This window comes from Pectinophora gossypiella, chromosome 8 (genome assembly GCF_024362695.1).
Source record: "Pectinophora gossypiella chromosome 8, ilPecGoss1.1, whole genome shotgun sequence".
Lineage (NCBI taxonomy): Eukaryota > Metazoa > Arthropoda > Insecta > Lepidoptera > Gelechiidae > Pectinophora > Pectinophora gossypiella.
The window spans coordinates 6,513,344-6,532,289 of NC_065411.1; the positions used below are offsets into that span (position 1 = coordinate 6,513,344).

Sequence of the window (18,946 nt, forward strand, 5' to 3'; positions counted from 1 at the left end):
ATGGTATTCCCTAGTCAAAGTACGTCAGTTACGTCAAGTTACGTCAGTAGTTCATTAGCACAGTGATGTGTCAGTCGGGATTAGGACTATCTAACACTACTTACATAATTAAAACAAATGTTTTGAATGCTCGTACATTTATTTCTAACATAATATGACTCATATATATAAACTACGTAAGGTAGTTATATTTATATTATATTTTCACTCAATTATCATCAACTTTTACATTATATTACAAGCAGATCAAGTACATATCACAGAATACGCGTAACAATTCACAATATGCGAAAAAATAAACATTGTTTCGAGAATTTTGTATTATATTTAGGTAAACATTCAAACTCTCATTGCAAATCTATCATTAAAAATTACATATTTTTACTTTGCCTTTTTTTTTTGTTGATAGATTTGCTTACTATGTACTTACATGTTTTTTGAGAGTTCAATCTATGGTTATAATTACCTACTTACATTGTATTAAATACCTATTTGATATGACGTAATGGTGGTTACAAGGTGGGCAAAGTCATAAGATGGCAAACTATACTAATGTAGGTATAGTGCAGTGCAATTCACTGTATAGATACTATAATGCAGATAGGTAACTAGGTACATTGCGCATGTTATTATTTTAATAATTATGGTAAATAAAGAAGATGCTTTACAAAGCAGGCACTAACCAGCTAGTATTAAAAACCTAGCTACTAGTATCAGTAATTAAAGTAGGTAGGTTACCTACATTTAAAAAATAAAATGTGTTTCAATGAATTAAAGCCTATACTATAGAATTCATAAAAAAACAGGATCGGCGATAATATATGGGGCTAATAACAGTCCCAAATTTTAAATTACTGTTCAACAAAAATAACTTCAAAACATGAACAGTCTATATACGTCCCACTGCTGGGCACATGCCCCCCTCGATCAACCGGAGGGGATATGGAGCATAATTCACCACGCTGCTCCGAGTTAGTGGGCGCACTTTAATTATGTAAGTAGATTAAACTTCAAAAAGACAACTTAAATAGTAAGTTCTATTTTTATTACTTTGTTAATTAAACGATAAACCATAAGGTATACCCGTTGAATATTAACATGATGAATGTCTAATCTATAAAGGTACTTAGTCCCAGGTAATTCGTTTAACAAGAAGCGAACATTAATTCGTAATAATAATAAGTAATAAGAATAACTATAACAGCATAATAATATTCAATAATATGGTACACCATTAATTACCTTGGTCGCTGATATGACAAATTTCCCTAAGAAGATACCAATATTATCTATTTGAGATGTCCGGTCACGAGCATTAATAATGTATACACTTTGGTACCATGTCACATTAACTTGTTTGACAATTTGAACTGTAAGTCTCACTAAATGTCAAATATTATGTTAGTGCGACAGAGTCCTAAAGTGGGTACATTATATTTCTCATGACTGTCCACGGAATAGAATAAAGAGGTTGGAAGGGCCTTACATATACGTATGAGCAGATAGTTCATACTTCAACTTTGCACTCCACTCGTCCGCAAACATTACGACGAACGGAGCTCCGCGATAGTATAATTATCAAAAGTCCGTCTAGTGCATTATAACCTACAGGGCAAAAAAAAACAAATAACGACTATGATGCTAGGAGATCTCTCCTTATCACAGGAAAGCTGAAAATCTTAGTATGATCGGCTATTTATCAAAATATTCTGTGCAGTAGGTATTTTACGAAAAGTAATGATAAAGTTGCACAAAAAATATACATAGCCGGTAAAGTGGCTATGGAGTTTGAAACCACAGCAGCATCAGCAGTACAGGTATCGTAGTTCTTTACCTGTTTGCAGGAGTACTTAGTAATAAAAAAAGTGGGGTTGAACCGGCGACAGCGGTTCTCCGAGTTAGGGCCCTTCAAACTTCTTTCTTGTATTCCGAGTCCATACATTACGTCACGTCACATTACGGGAGTGTGACAAGGAACAGCGAGGGTTTTGTGACATCTATTACATTTTGTGGCTTTAAATGAGAATCATAAAGATAACTTAAAATGAGACGACTATATTTCCCGTTGGGCTGGTCAGAGCTAAGTACATCCGTCGCAACATGAACTAGTACCCACTCTTTACCTGAGCTTTCCTGAAAAAATTTGCCTTATGTAAGTATTTACGGGTTCAAAAAGCCTCATTAGTGACCTAATGTATGGATACATGTAAATACATAACAGTTACATTCAATAGAAATACCTAAAAGGTACAGTATTAGGTACATACACACCTAACTCAAGTTAAAAGTTTAAGTAATGATTCCACCGGAGAGGCTAAGCTGAGCTATGACAGAGAATGCTTACATTTAACAGTTCGCGATTCTCTTGTGAGAATTGAAATCAATTACCTACTTCATGAACTTCAGTGTCAGGGTTATTATCGAGCCACCAATGGGTTCTGACGTGGCTCATTTAACAACTAATATAGTCGAGACTCATCAGCTTATTTTTCGGACAATCAGGTTATTTCAGCCTGCAAAGTCCTGACTAAACCAGCGACAGTCTCACAAAGATTTTTGTTAAGCGTGTCCTCACCGAGAAGCGAACCCAGGACCTGCGGATCGTGAGCCCAACGCTGAACTACTGGACCACCGTGGCCGTCAGTTAACTAACGCGCCTTCACAGTAAAATAGCTCGTTGTTGTGGAATCTAAATTGTCTCAGCTCACCACTGGAATCGCTACTCTATAATATGAAACATTTACCCACATTGATATGATGATAATGTCTTAAATGCCCAACAGAACAACTCTAAATAGGTACTTATATTTCTTTGTATATTTAATTTTATAATACTATCACTTTGTACTAAAAAGCTGACTTAATCTTATCATTGGTATATCAATAGTGTGGCATAGCTCTGAATAATACCTGTTGAGAAAGGCGCTTTTCGAATAAGAAAAACAGGCTCACCATTATATAATTACATATTTAAATTATATATAAATCGTTAAAAATATGAGGTATTTAGAGAGCAACAAAATTTAATAAATGTAGGTAGTAAAGTAAGTAAATGTATCTAATAACATAACTACACACGATATATCCCAACTGGGATAGTCAGAGATACATTTGCAAGATGAACTAAGTACCCACACGTCACCGAGATTTCTGTTACACCAACGTGATAGGTGGTGAGTCGTATCGCCATCTATACGGTCGAGCTAACTGTACCTAATGTACCTAAATATACAAAATATAGGTAACTAATAGTTTTTAATTAGGTATTTGAACATTTGGAGTTCTGTGGGAGTTCTGGGGGTCCCTTATACATTTTCTGGTTATGCCACTCTATAGGTATGCCACAATGTTACTTCTCCCAATATTTATCAGTAAACTGAATTCCCTCTCTTCTAAACCAATGCATACAAATTGTTCCTAACTAAGTATAGAATACATCCACCGAACCAATTCCATTATAATGCGTATTTAGTAAGCTCAAACTTAAAGCCGTTTTATATAATTGAAACGCTGTCGATGGCTGGTTCGCCTCATATTGTAAGTATGCCTAACATCCCAATAAGCATTGGAATATGTTGGTAAGTACTTATTATACTTCCATGGATTGAATATCTTAGACATATCCACAGACCAAGGAGAAATAAACGATATTGATAGAATGCCAATCAAGTTTCCTACATTAAGTTACGATGCATCAGATAGCGTATGAAATATAAAACATTTTCCTACACAGTTTACGAAAATATATTTGCATTTGCTAATTATTGTGCATGGTTTATTCAAAGCTCTGATATGCTGCTGCTTCACTTGAGTCTAAATCTGCGGCGGCCAGATCCTTCAGCGCTCATCATTTGTCCAGCCAATCAGTGAAATTGTATGTTGTGGTCGGACATCGCCCTCACAACACTGGTGTCAAGGTTATTAGAGGTTAGGAGGGTTCAATAGAGCCCCCAGATGCGAGCTAACACGAGTGAAACATGCCGAAGCAATAAATAATTATCTCAGTAGATACTTTATGTCGTTTTAAAAACTTTAAGTAAGTACTTAATGCTTTCTGTCACAGCGTATTCTCAGAATCGAGAGTGACGGTGCACTTCACACCGGGAAGTCAGAATTAGGATACCCTCTTTCAAATGTATATGTCTAGGTCGATGGCCCGCCTCACCAACCCTAGTAGGTACCAGCTTTCACAGAGGCCCCTAATGAAGCTCATTCAGTTGTTACCCGACATTAATATGAACGCAAGTGAAGCAGGAGCAATAACTATCCCGGCATTATTATGGTTCACAATGTAACAAACTTTAGCGGTAAATAATTACACTTCGACGCTGTTAGACTAGGTCGAGATCGTGGTTGCCATGGTTACTCCTCACCGATTACACGATCCTGATCGCAGCGCCCATGGCCTTGACGCATCGCTCAGGACGGATTGGCTAGTCTAACAACCCCTTTTACGTGGTGCATCCAGCCTACTGTACGGCGTATTCGCAAACATCGTGCGCGCCGGTGCACTCAACACTGGGGCGGTGTGTGGAGTCCCATATTCCCGGGCCGCAACGCTGGCACATGCCCGCCAGAGTGCATGGAATGCGCGGCAGCTGACGGAACTGGTGCAGCAGGCCGCGCGCCTTGCGCAGGATTAGGCGACCGTCCATGTACATTGCTGGAAATAACAGGGTTTTTACATTGTTTTAAGTTTACGGGGTTATTATCATAATTAAAACTCATAATAACGGGTTCTTACTGCGTTTAAAGTAGATCGGTAGAAGGTCTACCTACTCCACTCCTCTCTCCACTCTCTCATCAGTCATCCCGTGATCAGCATGGCACTTGCAACAGTGTCGAAATATCGGGAGTCTCATACCCTACTTTAAACGCGGTAAGAACCCGTTATTATGTGTTTTAACAGGGTTTTTATTTAATCGCATGGCCTTAATTGCTTTACAAATCTCTATATCCAGGCTGCGCAACTAGTTTACATCACAGAGCGTCGTTTCGAGCACAAGGGTTGGAAGAACATACGCAAGCTTCATATAAACATGAGTAGATACATGGGAAGGAGGCAATATAAACGACGAGGGTTAGCAAAATGATTTCTCTATTTGAAACTCTGCAGTAGACAGAATACTTATAAGAGTAAAGCGGCATAGGTACTTTCTAGGTAAGCAAGCCTTCCTCAACCACATCATCACTACCATCAGGCGAGATTACGGTCAGGCTAACTTATCATTTACATAACATAAGATTATGCCTATTTCCCGTTGGTAGGAGACAACAGAATTCCACTTATTGCGATCCTGACACACCACTTTTGCTTCTTCATCAAATACTTCATGTATGCGCGCCGGTTTACTTATCATTCATAAAAAGACTAGTCTCACCTAGAGAGCTGAAGTGCAGCAACATCTCGTCGGTGTTGAGGTCCTGAGCGATGACGTCATCAGCATACACGGCTATGATGGCCAGGCACAGAAACAGGTGGAAGTAGTCGGTCTGGTAGTTCGCCCAACACGCCTCCCACATGCGCAGTGCCACTGTCTCCGTAAACTCGCGCTTGAAGCATCTACATGGAAATTAGGGTCAGTATTACTCTCTAAATACCTATAAAGTTTTAGAAGAAAATACCTTCCATATTACTTATCATTCTATTCAATGATTGTTGTAGCATTGCGGTAAAGTTTGTTTGGAAAATCCCGAGCCTTGAGCCTCGGAGCTCGGAACTTTTGTCTACCATATGTGTGCATTCGAAGTCATGTCTGTATGATGAAGTCCTAATTCGGGAGACGGGTAACGAAAGCAATATAAAACTACGGATATCAAGGACAATTTGTATAATCTACAGCAGAAGAAAGGACGAGTTGTAGAACTGGCACTTACAACAAGATCCAACGGTGACAGAACAGCAATTCCATTGCATCTACATGTTTCTCCAAATGTTTGTAGAAATGTGGCAGCATTATCCTGATCAACTCTCGAAGGTAGCTCTGGAATTACAAGCCTCAAATTATAACGCTTACAGCAATTAATTATAATATAATGATAGTCATGTTAAAGAGCATTCCTCGAGACCTAATATGTTGTTTGCTCTAATTCCAGTTCGGAACATGTCGTAACTTCGTTTATTTGTTTTAAGGCTTCGAGCTTTCGCAAGTTTGATTTGAAAACAAGTAGCGAATACTTATTACTTTTTTTGCGAAATCCAAACTTCCAAACAAAATTTCATAGACTTCATTAAAACGCCATTTATAGGGCATCACTAAGCGACGGCGGTAGCGGCCTCTACAGCATTTAAGATTGACTTTACTTACAAGATTGTTATCCATGTCATTGTCAGTGGGCGTGCAGACGAAGATAGCTCGCTGCATGAGGCCCACAAAGCACCAGAAAGCCTCGGCCTCGCATTTGATCTCGCAAAGGACCGGTGCCAACAGATCGCTCATTCCTTGCGTGTACCTACAACGATTTGTTTTAAAGTATTAGTCTGCATAATGAAACGATATAATAATAGAGACAAAATAAGTAGATACTAATAGCGACTAATGATCATAATTTTTTTGCTGGAAATCCCCAAACAAACAGAACGAAAAGTTCCAGAGCCCAGAGCTAAATGTAATTTGAACTTTGTCGAGAGAGCTTACGTTACTTACCCTAACACTGGATTATAAACAGCATAATTTAGCAAAATATTCTTCATTATCTCTATATTGTAGTTATCTTCTCCAGCAAAAAACGGATTCCCCCTATCTGTTCTGACCACGTCTTTTTCAATGACACATTGCACAGTTTTCCAGAATACGGCATGTTGTTCCGGTGTCATCTTTTCTAATCTTCTTCTTGATATCTCTTCATATTCTCTGGTCCTTATTTGTAAGATTATTTCCCTTTCGTCGTAAGTCGAGTTATATGGATAGCAGTGAAGGAGAAATGGCCAGACTTCCCTTCTTAACTCTTTGTCCAAGCCACCGAAGAAGACACATTTCCTCAAGAACAAATCGTCTTCAATAACGCCTTTCCCGTTCATGACCTTCCCGTAAAAAAGTTCGGGCGTGATTTTGGGTACTTTTCCTTCTTCGGGGTGCTGTTCCGATTTTTGAACTTCTGGGCGGCAAACCATAAAATGACGGTACGGGAGGTTCGGTTCTTCGGATCCTGAAAGCAAATTTATTTTATTACTGGATTAGGAGAAGAGCCGTGGTAGCCCATTTGGCACGCTTGCTTCTCACATTGAGGTCGCAGGTTCGAATCCCAGCACAGGCCTAAACCAAAGTATATCGAATTTGTTTTCGAATTCATGTTTGGATCACAAATGATTATCACGTGCTCAGCGGTGAAGGAAAACATCGTGACGAAACCCACATTCCCGAGAAATGCATTTTCGGAGGTACGTTACCTAACCTGTATTGGACTGGTTTTCCCGTCGCGGGTTGGAAGGTCAGACAGGCAGTCGCTTCTGTAAAAAACCGGACCTGTCAAATCTTCAGGTTAGGTAAGCGGACCCTGTGAAAACGGGACAATGCTAGGGAGATGATTGGATTAGGAGAAGCTCACGGCTTCGGTGCACATGTAGATTGGACAAAATCACCAACAAACAAATTACCTACTGATAGAGAAGTTTGTTAGAAGGCAGGGTGTCAATGATTAGCATTCATTTCGAGTTCAGCAGTACTTTGATGTGGGTAGTTATTTAGACGCACTTATGAGCAACTTTAGAATCGGCTCAAATGAGTCATAAATAACCCTTTGCAGTCATGAAGGGCATATAATCATGTTTATTTAGGTATATTTGAATAAATGAATTATCTTAGGTAGGTATATCACCGTGATAAGCATATCTAATATCTACGGTGCTCTTACCTGGAGTGAGCTTGATATTGTGTAACAGTGAATGCCATCGGTGCAAGACCTGGGCTAAGTGATCCAATCCACCGTGATGGAAATGCAGTATCTTATACTGGGATTCCCTTGACGCTACCACCAGTTGTCCACATGTGCAGTTGTCGTCGTTGAAGAATAATCGCAGAGACCGCATTTGACTGAGGTCTACTGAGAATCTAAAAAATATCACAGACTTATTTATTCTTATGCAATTCTCACCCCTTGGGAACGCTCAAGATTTCCCCGAACCGATCATCCCGAACTTCCCCGAAAGTCGATCAAGAAATTGTTACTGGACTATTTGGAGGGTACCTATATGGGCGATCGGCTGGTAACTAAATAATGACAACAATAATGTAGCTGAAATACCTAATGTAGCTGGCAATAATGGGGCTAACAATAATGGGGCTCAATGGTAACGATGACATCAGTTGATGAGATCGATCATTGACCTTGATCTCTCTCTCCGACCGATTTCGGCCATGGCGACCACTTCGACTCCTAGTCTGCACGACGCTGATGCGCCCGAAGATGGCTTATGTAGCCTATCTTTACAGTGAACTCCCGCGCACAGCGAGGGCACGTGAGCACACCGTTTTGGTAATTATAATGAATAGCGGCAGGGGGACGGGCCTTCAACTCATCACGTTTAGCATCGAGGTCTGCCGTGCGCTGTTGCTCGAACTCGTGTACTCGCCTCATCACCAGCCTGCGCCAACAATCCATACGAAACAAGAAGAAATCTACTGACGTCTAGTTGTCACGTTACGTGCCGCGTGAATTTAATTTTACGCTTACGTAAATATCAACCGTTTTCTGAGTCACTTATATAAAAGAAAATTTATTTCATCAGAATTATTCCCCTAGGTACACGGTTTCCATAAAATTATTAGGGAGATTTCGACTACATCCCATTCTTATCCGATACGTACCGTCACGAGTTTACGAGTACTAAATATGTATACGTTTTGAAACCATGTCACATTAACTTTTTTGCCAAAATAAACCGTAAGTCTCATTAAATGTCAAACATAATAGGACGACAGGGTTCTAAGGGTGCCTTTCCACCAGAAATGTGCTATGCTACGATGCTACGGATGCGTTTGATATCCATCAATCATATTCATTGGTGCACATAACATAGCACCGGTGGAAACGGATTCAACTAACATATTATGTTTTTTTTTTTATATGGAAGGATGCGTGCTAAAGATGTGTGCTATGGATGCGTACTTTAGCTATGTTCCGAGCAGAGTACTATCGATACGTAGCATAGCTCGTAGCACAGCTACTTTGCCGAGGCGCATCTTCGCAGCGCATCTTCCTCGCACAGCAACATAGTATTGGTGGAAAGGGTCACATAGTTTCGTAGCGCAGCTTATACATCTTCGCAGCATAGCTGCATAGCATATCTCTGGTGGAAAGGCACCCTAAAGTACATATGCCAATCTCGGAGTTACAGTCATAAGCAATATTATGATGTGGGTACGAAAATACCCTTATGTTACCTACGTTACTACGCTACTAAAATGGCCGTGTCAGTAGGAAATCATTTTGTTTTCATGAGCCGTACATTGACGGGTTTCTAAAATTGAGGTTAGTGGAACTAAGTTAGAACAGATAAGCTATCAGAATTAATTATCATAGCATGTACTCGTATTTGTTACGCGTAGCATCGAAAAGGTCCCGATGTAATTTAATGCAAGGAAATTTAGTTTAAACTTTAACTTTGTCCCAGAGTGTAAGTATATAGTAACAAATTAATAACATTTGTTCATAACAATTTGTTTATTTTTAACTTGTAGCCCTGCCCACCCTAAAAGAGAAAACATATACTTAATATTAAATTAGCTGAATCGTTTGTCTGTCTTATCTTAGCCTAATAGGTATATATCTTGTATATAATCCACTGTTAAATAAATAAATAGTAGAAAAATAATATAAATGTAACGAATACCCAGACATTTATCTAATCATATACTTAATATCGTATCATCGTCGTGTAGAGACGGAATAGTATAGTTACAGAGGTTTTCTAGTCCGAAAAGTAATAACGGGCATTCCATACGAGGATCTTCTGGAATGTATTTGCAAAGGAATTCGTGACCTTATTAACAAACGACGACCTTGGCCTCAAAAATGATATGGTAATAATTGTGCTTTTTGTACCTATATTTTGCAATGTTGATTAACTACTTGGCCGGACAAATGGGGAGCGCTGAAGGCTCTCAACATTGTATCGGGTGAGAGCCTCAGCGCTCCCCATTTGTCCGGCCAAGTAGTTAATGCCATCTGCGGCAAATCTACAATAAGTCACGTCAAAAAAAAAATGTTGAATAAGATTCGAAAACACTAATATTTATATTTAGGTAGATCCGTAGGTACCTATTGTTATCGTAAAATTTTAATAGGTATCATTAATTAATACGCATTTAGATAATTTTGTAACTTACAGACGCGGCCTACATAGAAATCGATCGTGTTGAGTGCCTATGTGTAGCGTTTAACCGGGTACCTACTCCTACTTACGTTGAATAATGTAATGCTTACTTATACGTAATAGGAGACTGACCTTCGACATTTGATGGGAGCCCTCCTTTGCGGAACTGGAGAACTGTGGACGCTGTCCGGGAAAACCAAATTGTGCTTAAGTGCCAAGAATTCAGGCGTGCTCATCCAATTAGGATTGCCCTCGTCACAAGAGCTCATAGAAACCGAACGTATAAACCGGTCGCCCGACAACGAGTCAGGGGTCAGGTCCACGTTCTCAATAGTCGGATTAGCAATCGTTATGTTAACCGATGTCATAGATTGCGAGCGCACGTGCTTGTCGTACACAAACACTTCATCTTTCGACTCATCTTTTTCAAAACTCGTATAGGCGTCCTTCGTCGAATCAACAGATTTAACAGTCGGCTTCGAACTTGACGACAACTCATCCTGAGTCGTGTCGTTGGGAGTGTACCGTGTATCTGTAGATTTAATACTATTTTTGTCAGAATTGGAATTTATGCTAGTTGTTTCAGAAGAATCGGAAAATGCATTTTCGTTATTAGCATCCCTCTTCTCAGGTTTGTTAGTGTCGTTAGATTTGATGAGGTTTTTAGTGTTTAAATACTTATTAGCAGAAGCCAATTCCTCGTTCGGACTCGTCTCTACCGCTGAGGGACATCGTCGCAGAGTTGAATTGGGGATCCAATTTAGGAAGAGCGTGGGCCGTTTAGCGTTGTTGTGCTGGTCAGTGAATACCTTCGTCGTCACTGTTAAGTACCCAGGATGATGTACAATGTCCAACTCATGCCTAGCGATCGTCGGCGGATGCACGCAGACGTTGTTCTTGCAAAACAAAATTTCATTGTCGACGTAATCAGGCGGTTCTTCGTTATCCTCGAATTCTAGACCTAAGAAATAACTTGAGGCTCGTTTCAGCAGATCAGGCAGCGGCATTTTTGGTTAAAATTTCACATTTCCTCAACAAAATTAATGTTAGGAGGTTTATAGCGCTCCGATGTTATCACTCGCGACGAACTCATTCAAGCGCTGTGTGTATACTACGCGCATACAAACATCCACATAGCTTGATAACGCGGTATTGATCGCAGGAACGAGAATAGCGCCGGCTCGCCACTCCAAGACGTCACAGCTGTATCGCCCGTGTCATATACAGTAATCGAACATTACAGTAATTGTGTGCTCAGCATTTGTATATTATTGCAATATTTACACAAATTGTGTAATCATATTTCGATTCAAATAAATAACATTCTTCACGAACCTGAAAATCTCAAACTAAAATCCTACTTGGTATGCTAGATAACAATACAGGAAGGAATAGGACCGAGTGTAGGTCCTATTCCTGAATAGGACCTACACTCGGTTTCACATACATACCTACCTACTATGAAATAAAACCAATGAAACATGTAGGTAGGTACCTACCTTATACTTACTAAGGAGGTAATCACTAATCACTATATTGAGAAAAACACGCAAAAGAGTAACTCTGAGTTAGATACCTAATCATTTATTTATTACAGGTAGAGTATTATCGGGAGAGCAGATTAGCGAATAAAAATATATACCTACACAAGAAGGTATTTCCAAATCAAGGTTTATATATAGTACCTACTAAGGATTAGCAATAGCAAGGCGTTGTCCCTGTAAAAAATCTACAAACAATTTTTTTCAAAAGTAATGGCGGGAACTCTTTAATTTCATATTTCATCTCTCTTTCTCTATCTCTTTCTAAATCCAAATACCTAGTACGCAACTGCGCAGTTAGTTCCATTATACCGCGCCGGACTACTTAACGATTTAGTTAGTAATTCTCATAAATATAAACGTTAAATAATATATTAGTAATAACCTGCGACATAATGTAAATTATTTATAGTTACACGAAATATTGCACTTCAATTTGACTTGACTATTCGAAGTGAGGTTATAACTTACGTTTCGTTTTAATAATTCTGCGTTGCTAATTAAAAAAAATATTTATATAATTTATATTTCATAAAACTAGAACTACTCCAAAAAAGTAATGAGACATCTAATTTTATATTATTATTTATTAGCTTTTATTTCGACAAATATATAACTAAAAAATAATTTTGCTTTTCATTTTTATAATTTTTTGAATAACAAAGCCAATACGTTTCTTGTATAGATATACCGTAAAACCAAACGCATAGTGTTTTTGATTAGCCGCAAGATGGCGTTTCCGTTGCATAATTTATTTGACGCATGCGCCACACATTACAATCAGCTGTCAGAAAGAACATAATCACGTAAAAACAAAATTATTTGTGTCTTTAGATAATTCCCGTCAATATGGCGGGGCAAAATCCAGGTTCGCCGACTGACTTTCAGTACTTTTACGAAGATGAAGTGTATAAAATCAACAATCGCGGGCAAGTGGTCTTCGGTCTTGTGCTCGAAAACTATGAAGCCAACTCAAGCGATCAAGAGAGCGACATTGAAACACCCATTCAGAAAGGCGAAATTCGTGTTGTCTGGCACCCTTCCGGCACTGAACGAGTAATATCCGAGAAATCTGTAAGTACACACTAGCCTCGCCTCGAAGTTTTCACTATATTGTTCGTTACTACAGCTTTGTTACATGATAATCGAAAAACAACCATTGGGGTTCTTTGTAGAGGGTGCAACAACCCTAATTCTCAATCAGGTCAATTAAAACTTTTCTTGAATGATTGGTTGAGCCATGTGGCAGAGCTGAGGGTAAACTTACAAGAAAGCTGGTTTAATGTGGATCTTATTTATTACCCACATGAGAAAAATGTGCAATAGTAGATAAAGTTAACTTCATTGAAACACGATTTTGAGAGAATTCCTTTTATCCTGGTAGTTTTATAAAATTCCCTTTTATAACATTAACTATAATATGAAAACCTGGTGCCGCATGCGGCATAATAATAAAAAATGTGAATAACTGCAATTCAAATTATTTTTAGTAGATGCGTGAGCCTTTATGATACAAAGGAATATTCTCCTAGTAGGCATAAGCTCATACCCTTTTCTATTGGGGGAATAATAAAGCATACTCCGTCATAATGCTTAAGACTCTAAAATTCTAAGTAAAAGTAAGGAGTTACTTTACTCGCATGTGCTTAATAAGAATGTAAACAAATAATAAAAATTTCTTGAGCTTTTTGTGAACCAAAAGAGTCCCTAATATTGACAGTAGTATTTTTAATTAGATAAAATATTTTATTATATTATATTATATATAGCTGGAGTTTTATTATAAAACTGCAATGTAAATTAGCGGCACGCTGTGATGACTGTCTTGACTTAATAAAGTTCAATTCATTCTGTCAATATAGTTATAAACTAATATGAAACTTGATGAACACAATAAAGTAGGTACCTGCAAAGATTTGCTTTTTTAAGTTGTTAATTAATATGAAGCTTGATCAGCGAGACAAAAATCAAAACGGACATCATATAGGGCTGCTACTTTTATTGCACTCAGTTTAAATAATTAAAGATGTTTTTCTTTTTGTATTCTTGTTTGTTTAACCACATAACAGGGGAGTGGCAAAGGTGGAGTACATGCTTGTGTCCAGAAGTATAACATAATGAATTCAGTTTATATGTTTCTGCTGCCATAAGCAATCTGTCACAACAAAAAAAAACTAAAAAAAAACTTTTTACACATCATAAGCCTGTGATTTCCTGCGATAATAGTTAAATACCAGTGGGGTTGGTATTTAAAAAGGACTGTGCTCAATGTAGTTTTTATGATCGATTTTTTTATGTAAATGAAAATTTATCTATTGATTCTATCTATTTGTTGGTACGTTTTCAACACAAAAGTGTCTTATATTCTTGATAACAATTCTTTTTTCTAATTAAATGTCTCAAATTTACAATCTTTCACTAAAATTGACACATCCATCTAGTTTTCTACTCTTTCACTTGTCACATTGAAGATTACAGTCACATCTACTGGCTATTAAAATCGGCATTTATTATGTTGCACATAAAAACTTGCATTGAAGTGTAGATCAATAGAGTCATTGTCGCGTATCGACGCTGCCGCGATCGAGCGTGTCTTTTATTTATAAAGTGCCATTTGTAGCCTGTCTACATGCTTATAAGAAACTACGGAATGGATATATTGTTTTTCTTTTCTACAATAGACTAATTTCCTTGTAATTATCCTTTAATAATTCCTGCTTGTTTTCAGTCTTGATTAAGTACAATATTTATTGTATAGTTTCTGGTCATTATAGGTATGTACCTACTTCAATGTTTATTAAGAACTGTGGGCCTGCACAGGTACGTGTAGAGATATAATGCGCGTTTCGTGATTCTTGTAAAAATATATACTCCAGCTGCTCTTGAGATAAGCATTTAGGTATAATCCATGTGTATAAACAAGTATTAGAGTTTCTTTCGTATGTACTTACAGGGATATCTGACAGTTTATCAGTCTGCTAAACTTATCACTTTGCAGTTTATAGATATTTATCTTTAAAACAGTATTCTCAACTGCAGAGCTTAAGAAAAGGGAGAACCATGCATGTTGTTTGTAAGCCGGCTGTTAGTAAGCACTTGAACACTGTAGACCTCGTCGTAATGGATGGCGAGAAACCTGTGCCTTATACACACACAATTTTAAGAAGTAAAACGAAATGTTGCAGGTCGGCTTGGCGGACCGTTCGCTGATGCCGGGCGACGTGGTTCGCCGCCTGATTGCCGGCAAGGACACGCAGCGCGGCTACTGTAGAGACATTGTCATGACTGCGGCGCTGCAAGTCGTCGGCACCAAGCACGTCATCCCCAATGTCGCTAGCGAGCGTCTGCAACCGCTTGAGGAGTTCACGCCCGATCTCGCCGTCTGCCTGGATTCCTGGGTCGGGACTTCCAAGGTATGACTCTTTCGTTATTTAAAGTATTCGCGATTGACCACAATCTATCTGTTGATAAGTGATAATGGCCAAGTTGGGACATTGTTACGACTAGACTGCGGTGCGGCAAGTCGTCCGCACCAAGCGACCTGCCTGGACTTCTGGCTCGGCTCTTCCGAGGTAAGACATTTTTCGTCTTTAATTAAATCCTCTTGACTACTTGCTCGAATAACAGATTTCTTTAATATTGCGCGTCTTTTTTAGCTTTATGCTTTAGATGGATAAAAAAGGTAGCTACTTACATGATTTTTTTTTCTCTTAAATACCTGAGTACTCTTAGACCGGACTTTGTATTCTTAATCTTTATGCAAAAAAATGTTTTATCATAGGGCTACTGCGATACAGGGGAATTCCTAGTGTAGGGCCCGCTATTAACTTGTGTTACACACATACATACATAAACTTACGCTATTTCCCACCGGGGTAAGCAGAGACTATAGAATTCCATTTGCTTCGATCCTGACACACTTCTCTTGCTTCCTCCAGATTCATCAACCGGTTCAGAGTAGATCGTAACTTGTGTTAATTTTACTTTATTTGATAAATAAATATTTTTTACTTTTTCTTATGTCCTTCCAATTTAGTATGTGTTAGGACCTGATATGACGACATAGTACATCTATAACGAGTCTCCTTTCTTAGTTTAATTAGCAGTCAAAGGTAAGTCCCTTCTACGCACTATCTTTTTTATTTATATCATCTAAAAGACTAATATGTTAGTGATAAATATTTCGCGTCGTTATCTCAAATTACTGGAAATGGTGTTCGCGACGCATGCGACAATCATTTTCCATTGTAATATTGGTCAATATTAAGACAAAGACTTCGAGGTCTTTTATGAGAGTGAACAAAGCGAAAGTGTTGTGTCAGGTTCGTAAGAAATGGAATTCCGTGGTCTCTGCCTACCTAGACCGGAAATAGGCGTGATGTTATCGTATGTATGTATTAAGACGAGATATTTTTTCTCAGGCGGTGCACAGCAAGCTGCGTCTAGTCTCCGCCGACGGGTCAAGACTCGAGTATCCAGACCTCGACAGCTGCCCGCTAGAAGATTACTCCATGCGGCGCCGTCGCTCCACACCCTACTCTTCGTCAGAATTCTACCCAGGACAAGTGGTGTACGGCCCGTTAGGGTCCCTGGACAACGCCAACTGGCTCCACCTGACCAAGGAAATGAAGTCAGCGAGGAAACATAAGATGCATGATCATAAGGTAAGGTTCATCTTGATTAACGTAACTTGATCTTTGTAATTAAATTAGAATACTTCTCTGCCGTTTGATACACCCTCTATAAGTATATTTTTTGCCAAACCTAAACTTTATAACAAGTCATAATAAAGATGTATATAATGTATGCATGACCTCTGCCAGATACATATTCCTAGTAATTACTTGAATAATGAAACATACAAAATAGGGCATTAAATTACGTCATTAACACCAAATGTAGATTCTATAGCTTGCTTTTTGATGAAAAAAGAAAGTCGCAGTTGAGTTTTTAAAATCAAGCATTCGGTAACATATCTACCTCATATTCATGTCTAGTCTAGATGATTGGGTTTGGGTCAAAAATAAATTGTAAAATGGTAATCTATTTTTAGATTGATTACTTTTTATATTTTTGGATTGATTTACGAATTTTAACTAATAATTACAAAAAGTCGGACCATGTTTACTAATGACGTTATACAAATTCCATAGAAACGTCTCGTTTTGAAGATTCGTAAAAAGTGTTTTAAGTTCAGGTTTCTATTTTGTTTTATATTAGTATAAGTAATTTCTAAATAATTTGTACGCGTATGTATGTCTATCTATATAATATTTGTTGAATGTCTCTCTTGTCACGTAGGTCAACTGGAAGAAATCTCTTTGTTTAGAGATAAGCTTACCTGTACAGTCATGAGCAATATAATGTACCCACTTTAGGACTCTGTCGCACTAACATATTTGACATTTAGTGAGACTTATAGTTCAATTTGTCAAAAAAGTTAATGTGACATGGTACCAAAGTGTATACATATTAATGCTCGTGACTGTAATGTCTGTTTTCTTTGTATGTTCCTTGTGTCTGTTTTATTGTGTACAAATAAATAAATAAATAAATATGCTAATGGGAGTTGTATGGTTTGTCAGTTCACAGTAGAAGCGGTGGTCACGGAGAACGTGAGTGTTCACTGGCAGTGTCGCGCGCTGTGCACGCACCCCGCCGACCAGGGCACGCCGCAGCAACCCAAGTTCCTCGTTGAAGGTATGTTATACAGCATTTTTGTGACATCGTAACGAAATCTTTGAGGGGTCATCCTGAGTTGATATCAAGTGGAATATTCCGTCGCACAAGCATGGAACTTCTTCTATTGTGTGGGTTGTAAGGTGGATTGGATCATCTTACTTTCGGACAATCAGGTGATCAGCCTGTAATGTCCTAACCAAACTAGGGATCACAGAGTGATTTTTGTGATTTGTCCCCACTGGGATTCGAACCCGGGGGACCTCCGGATCGTGAGCACAACGCTCAACCACTGGACCTACGGAGGCCGTTACTGCATGCATGGAACTGAAAATGATTAAGAAAAACATTAAAAATTTCATGTTTCCGATAGGACATTCTACTTGATATCTACTCAGAATCATGGTCTGATCACCCCTCAAAGATTTCGTTACGATGTAAGCGGACCCTGTGAAAAACGGGATAATGCTAGGGAGATGATGATACGGCTCACCAACTATCACGTTGGTCTAACAGAAAGCTCGGTGATGTGTGGATACTTATTTCATCTTGCGATGGACGTACCTCTGACTAAGCCAATTGGGATATAGTTGTGGGCTTATTTTATGTGTTGTGTGTAACATGGATAGCAACCAACTTTAGTTTCGTTTTGTAAGAAACCCATCCATCTCCTAGCGTAATCTTGTTTTTCACGGGGTTCAGGTTAAAGAAATCTTTATTCTCAAAAGAAATTTACATTTCACTTCATGAGAACTTATAAACTAACTTAATGTAAACAAAATATAAATATAAACGGTGAGCGTGCATGAGTTGTAATAGGCTACTTGACACTCAGTGAAACGATAACAACACCTTGAGTAATTTAAACAAACTTATTTCGTAAATAAGGCAAAAGAAAAATGCTATTTTTGGCAGCCACTTTGATACGAAGTAAGAAAACAAAAAGAAGAGGGCATTCACAAAAAAAACAACAGTTCGCACGTAATATGGAGGTGCTTAGCAGTACGAATAGTGCGTAGCGTAGTAATTACCTACATATTTGCTATTTGTGTGAGTAATAGCAGGCAGGGTTCGCTGTTGAATACCTTATACTTTCGAGATTCCACAGTCCATAACTGGCATGTCACCCTCCAGGTGAAGATCTAAAGAACCTGAAGCTCCTGAACGTGTTCGAGCCGTGCACCCTGCAGGTCGGCGACCGCAACTTCCTCACCATCGGCCCTGACGACACCTTCATCAGCAAGAAGCAATGGCGGAAGCAACAGAGTAAGTACCTACACTGTTGAATCTTAACGTACTACCAAAGGTATAGGGTTCGGAACCTCAAAAAGTAAAAAAAACATTTGTAGTCCGTCTGTCAAGACCCTTTTTCACGGAAACTGTGTGCGGTCCCTTGAAACTGTAAAAAATC

The 18,946-nt window shown here is 38.6% G+C and overlaps 2 protein-coding genes across 4 annotated transcripts in view; one reads left to right on the forward strand and one right to left on the reverse strand.

Moving 5' to 3' along the window:
• Positions 1–120: 120 nt before the first annotated feature.
• On the reverse strand, positions 121–12,316 carry LOC126368873 (TBC1 domain family member 16). 2 transcript variants are annotated; one of them, XM_050013075.1, is made up of 8 exons: positions 12,273–12,316; positions 10,448–11,664; positions 7,855–8,051; positions 6,648–7,149; positions 6,309–6,453; positions 5,878–5,984; positions 5,382–5,563; positions 121–4,663 (listed from the first exon to the last, which is right to left on the reverse strand). In XM_050013075.1, the coding sequence occupies exons 2-8, from the start codon at positions 11,320–11,322 to the stop codon at positions 4,470–4,472; spliced, it is 2,202 nt and encodes a 733-aa protein (XP_049869032.1). In that variant the 5' UTR covers positions 11,323–11,664; positions 12,273–12,316; the 3' UTR covers positions 121–4,469. The 2 variants fall into 2 exon arrangements, with proteins under 2 accessions (XP_049869032.1, XP_049869031.1); XM_050013074.1 differs by having other exon boundaries at positions 12,242–12,315.
• Positions 12,317–12,603: 287 nt separating this feature from the next.
• The window catches only part of LOC126368843 ((E3-independent) E2 ubiquitin-conjugating enzyme), a 30,969-nt gene continuing 24,626 nt past the window's right edge, over positions 12,604–18,946 (forward strand). For both annotated transcript variants that reach the window (XM_050013007.1, XM_050013008.1), the window contains exons 1-5: positions 12,604–12,930; positions 15,042–15,269; positions 16,278–16,520; positions 17,442–17,556; positions 18,670–18,801. In XM_050013007.1, the coding sequence (XP_049868964.1) occupies positions 12,706–12,930; positions 15,042–15,269; positions 16,278–16,520; positions 17,442–17,556; positions 18,670–18,801 (943 nt within the window). In that variant the 5' untranslated portion in view covers positions 12,604–12,705. The remainder of the gene's footprint in view (positions 12,931–15,041; positions 15,270–16,277; positions 16,521–17,441; positions 17,557–18,669; positions 18,802–18,946) is intronic.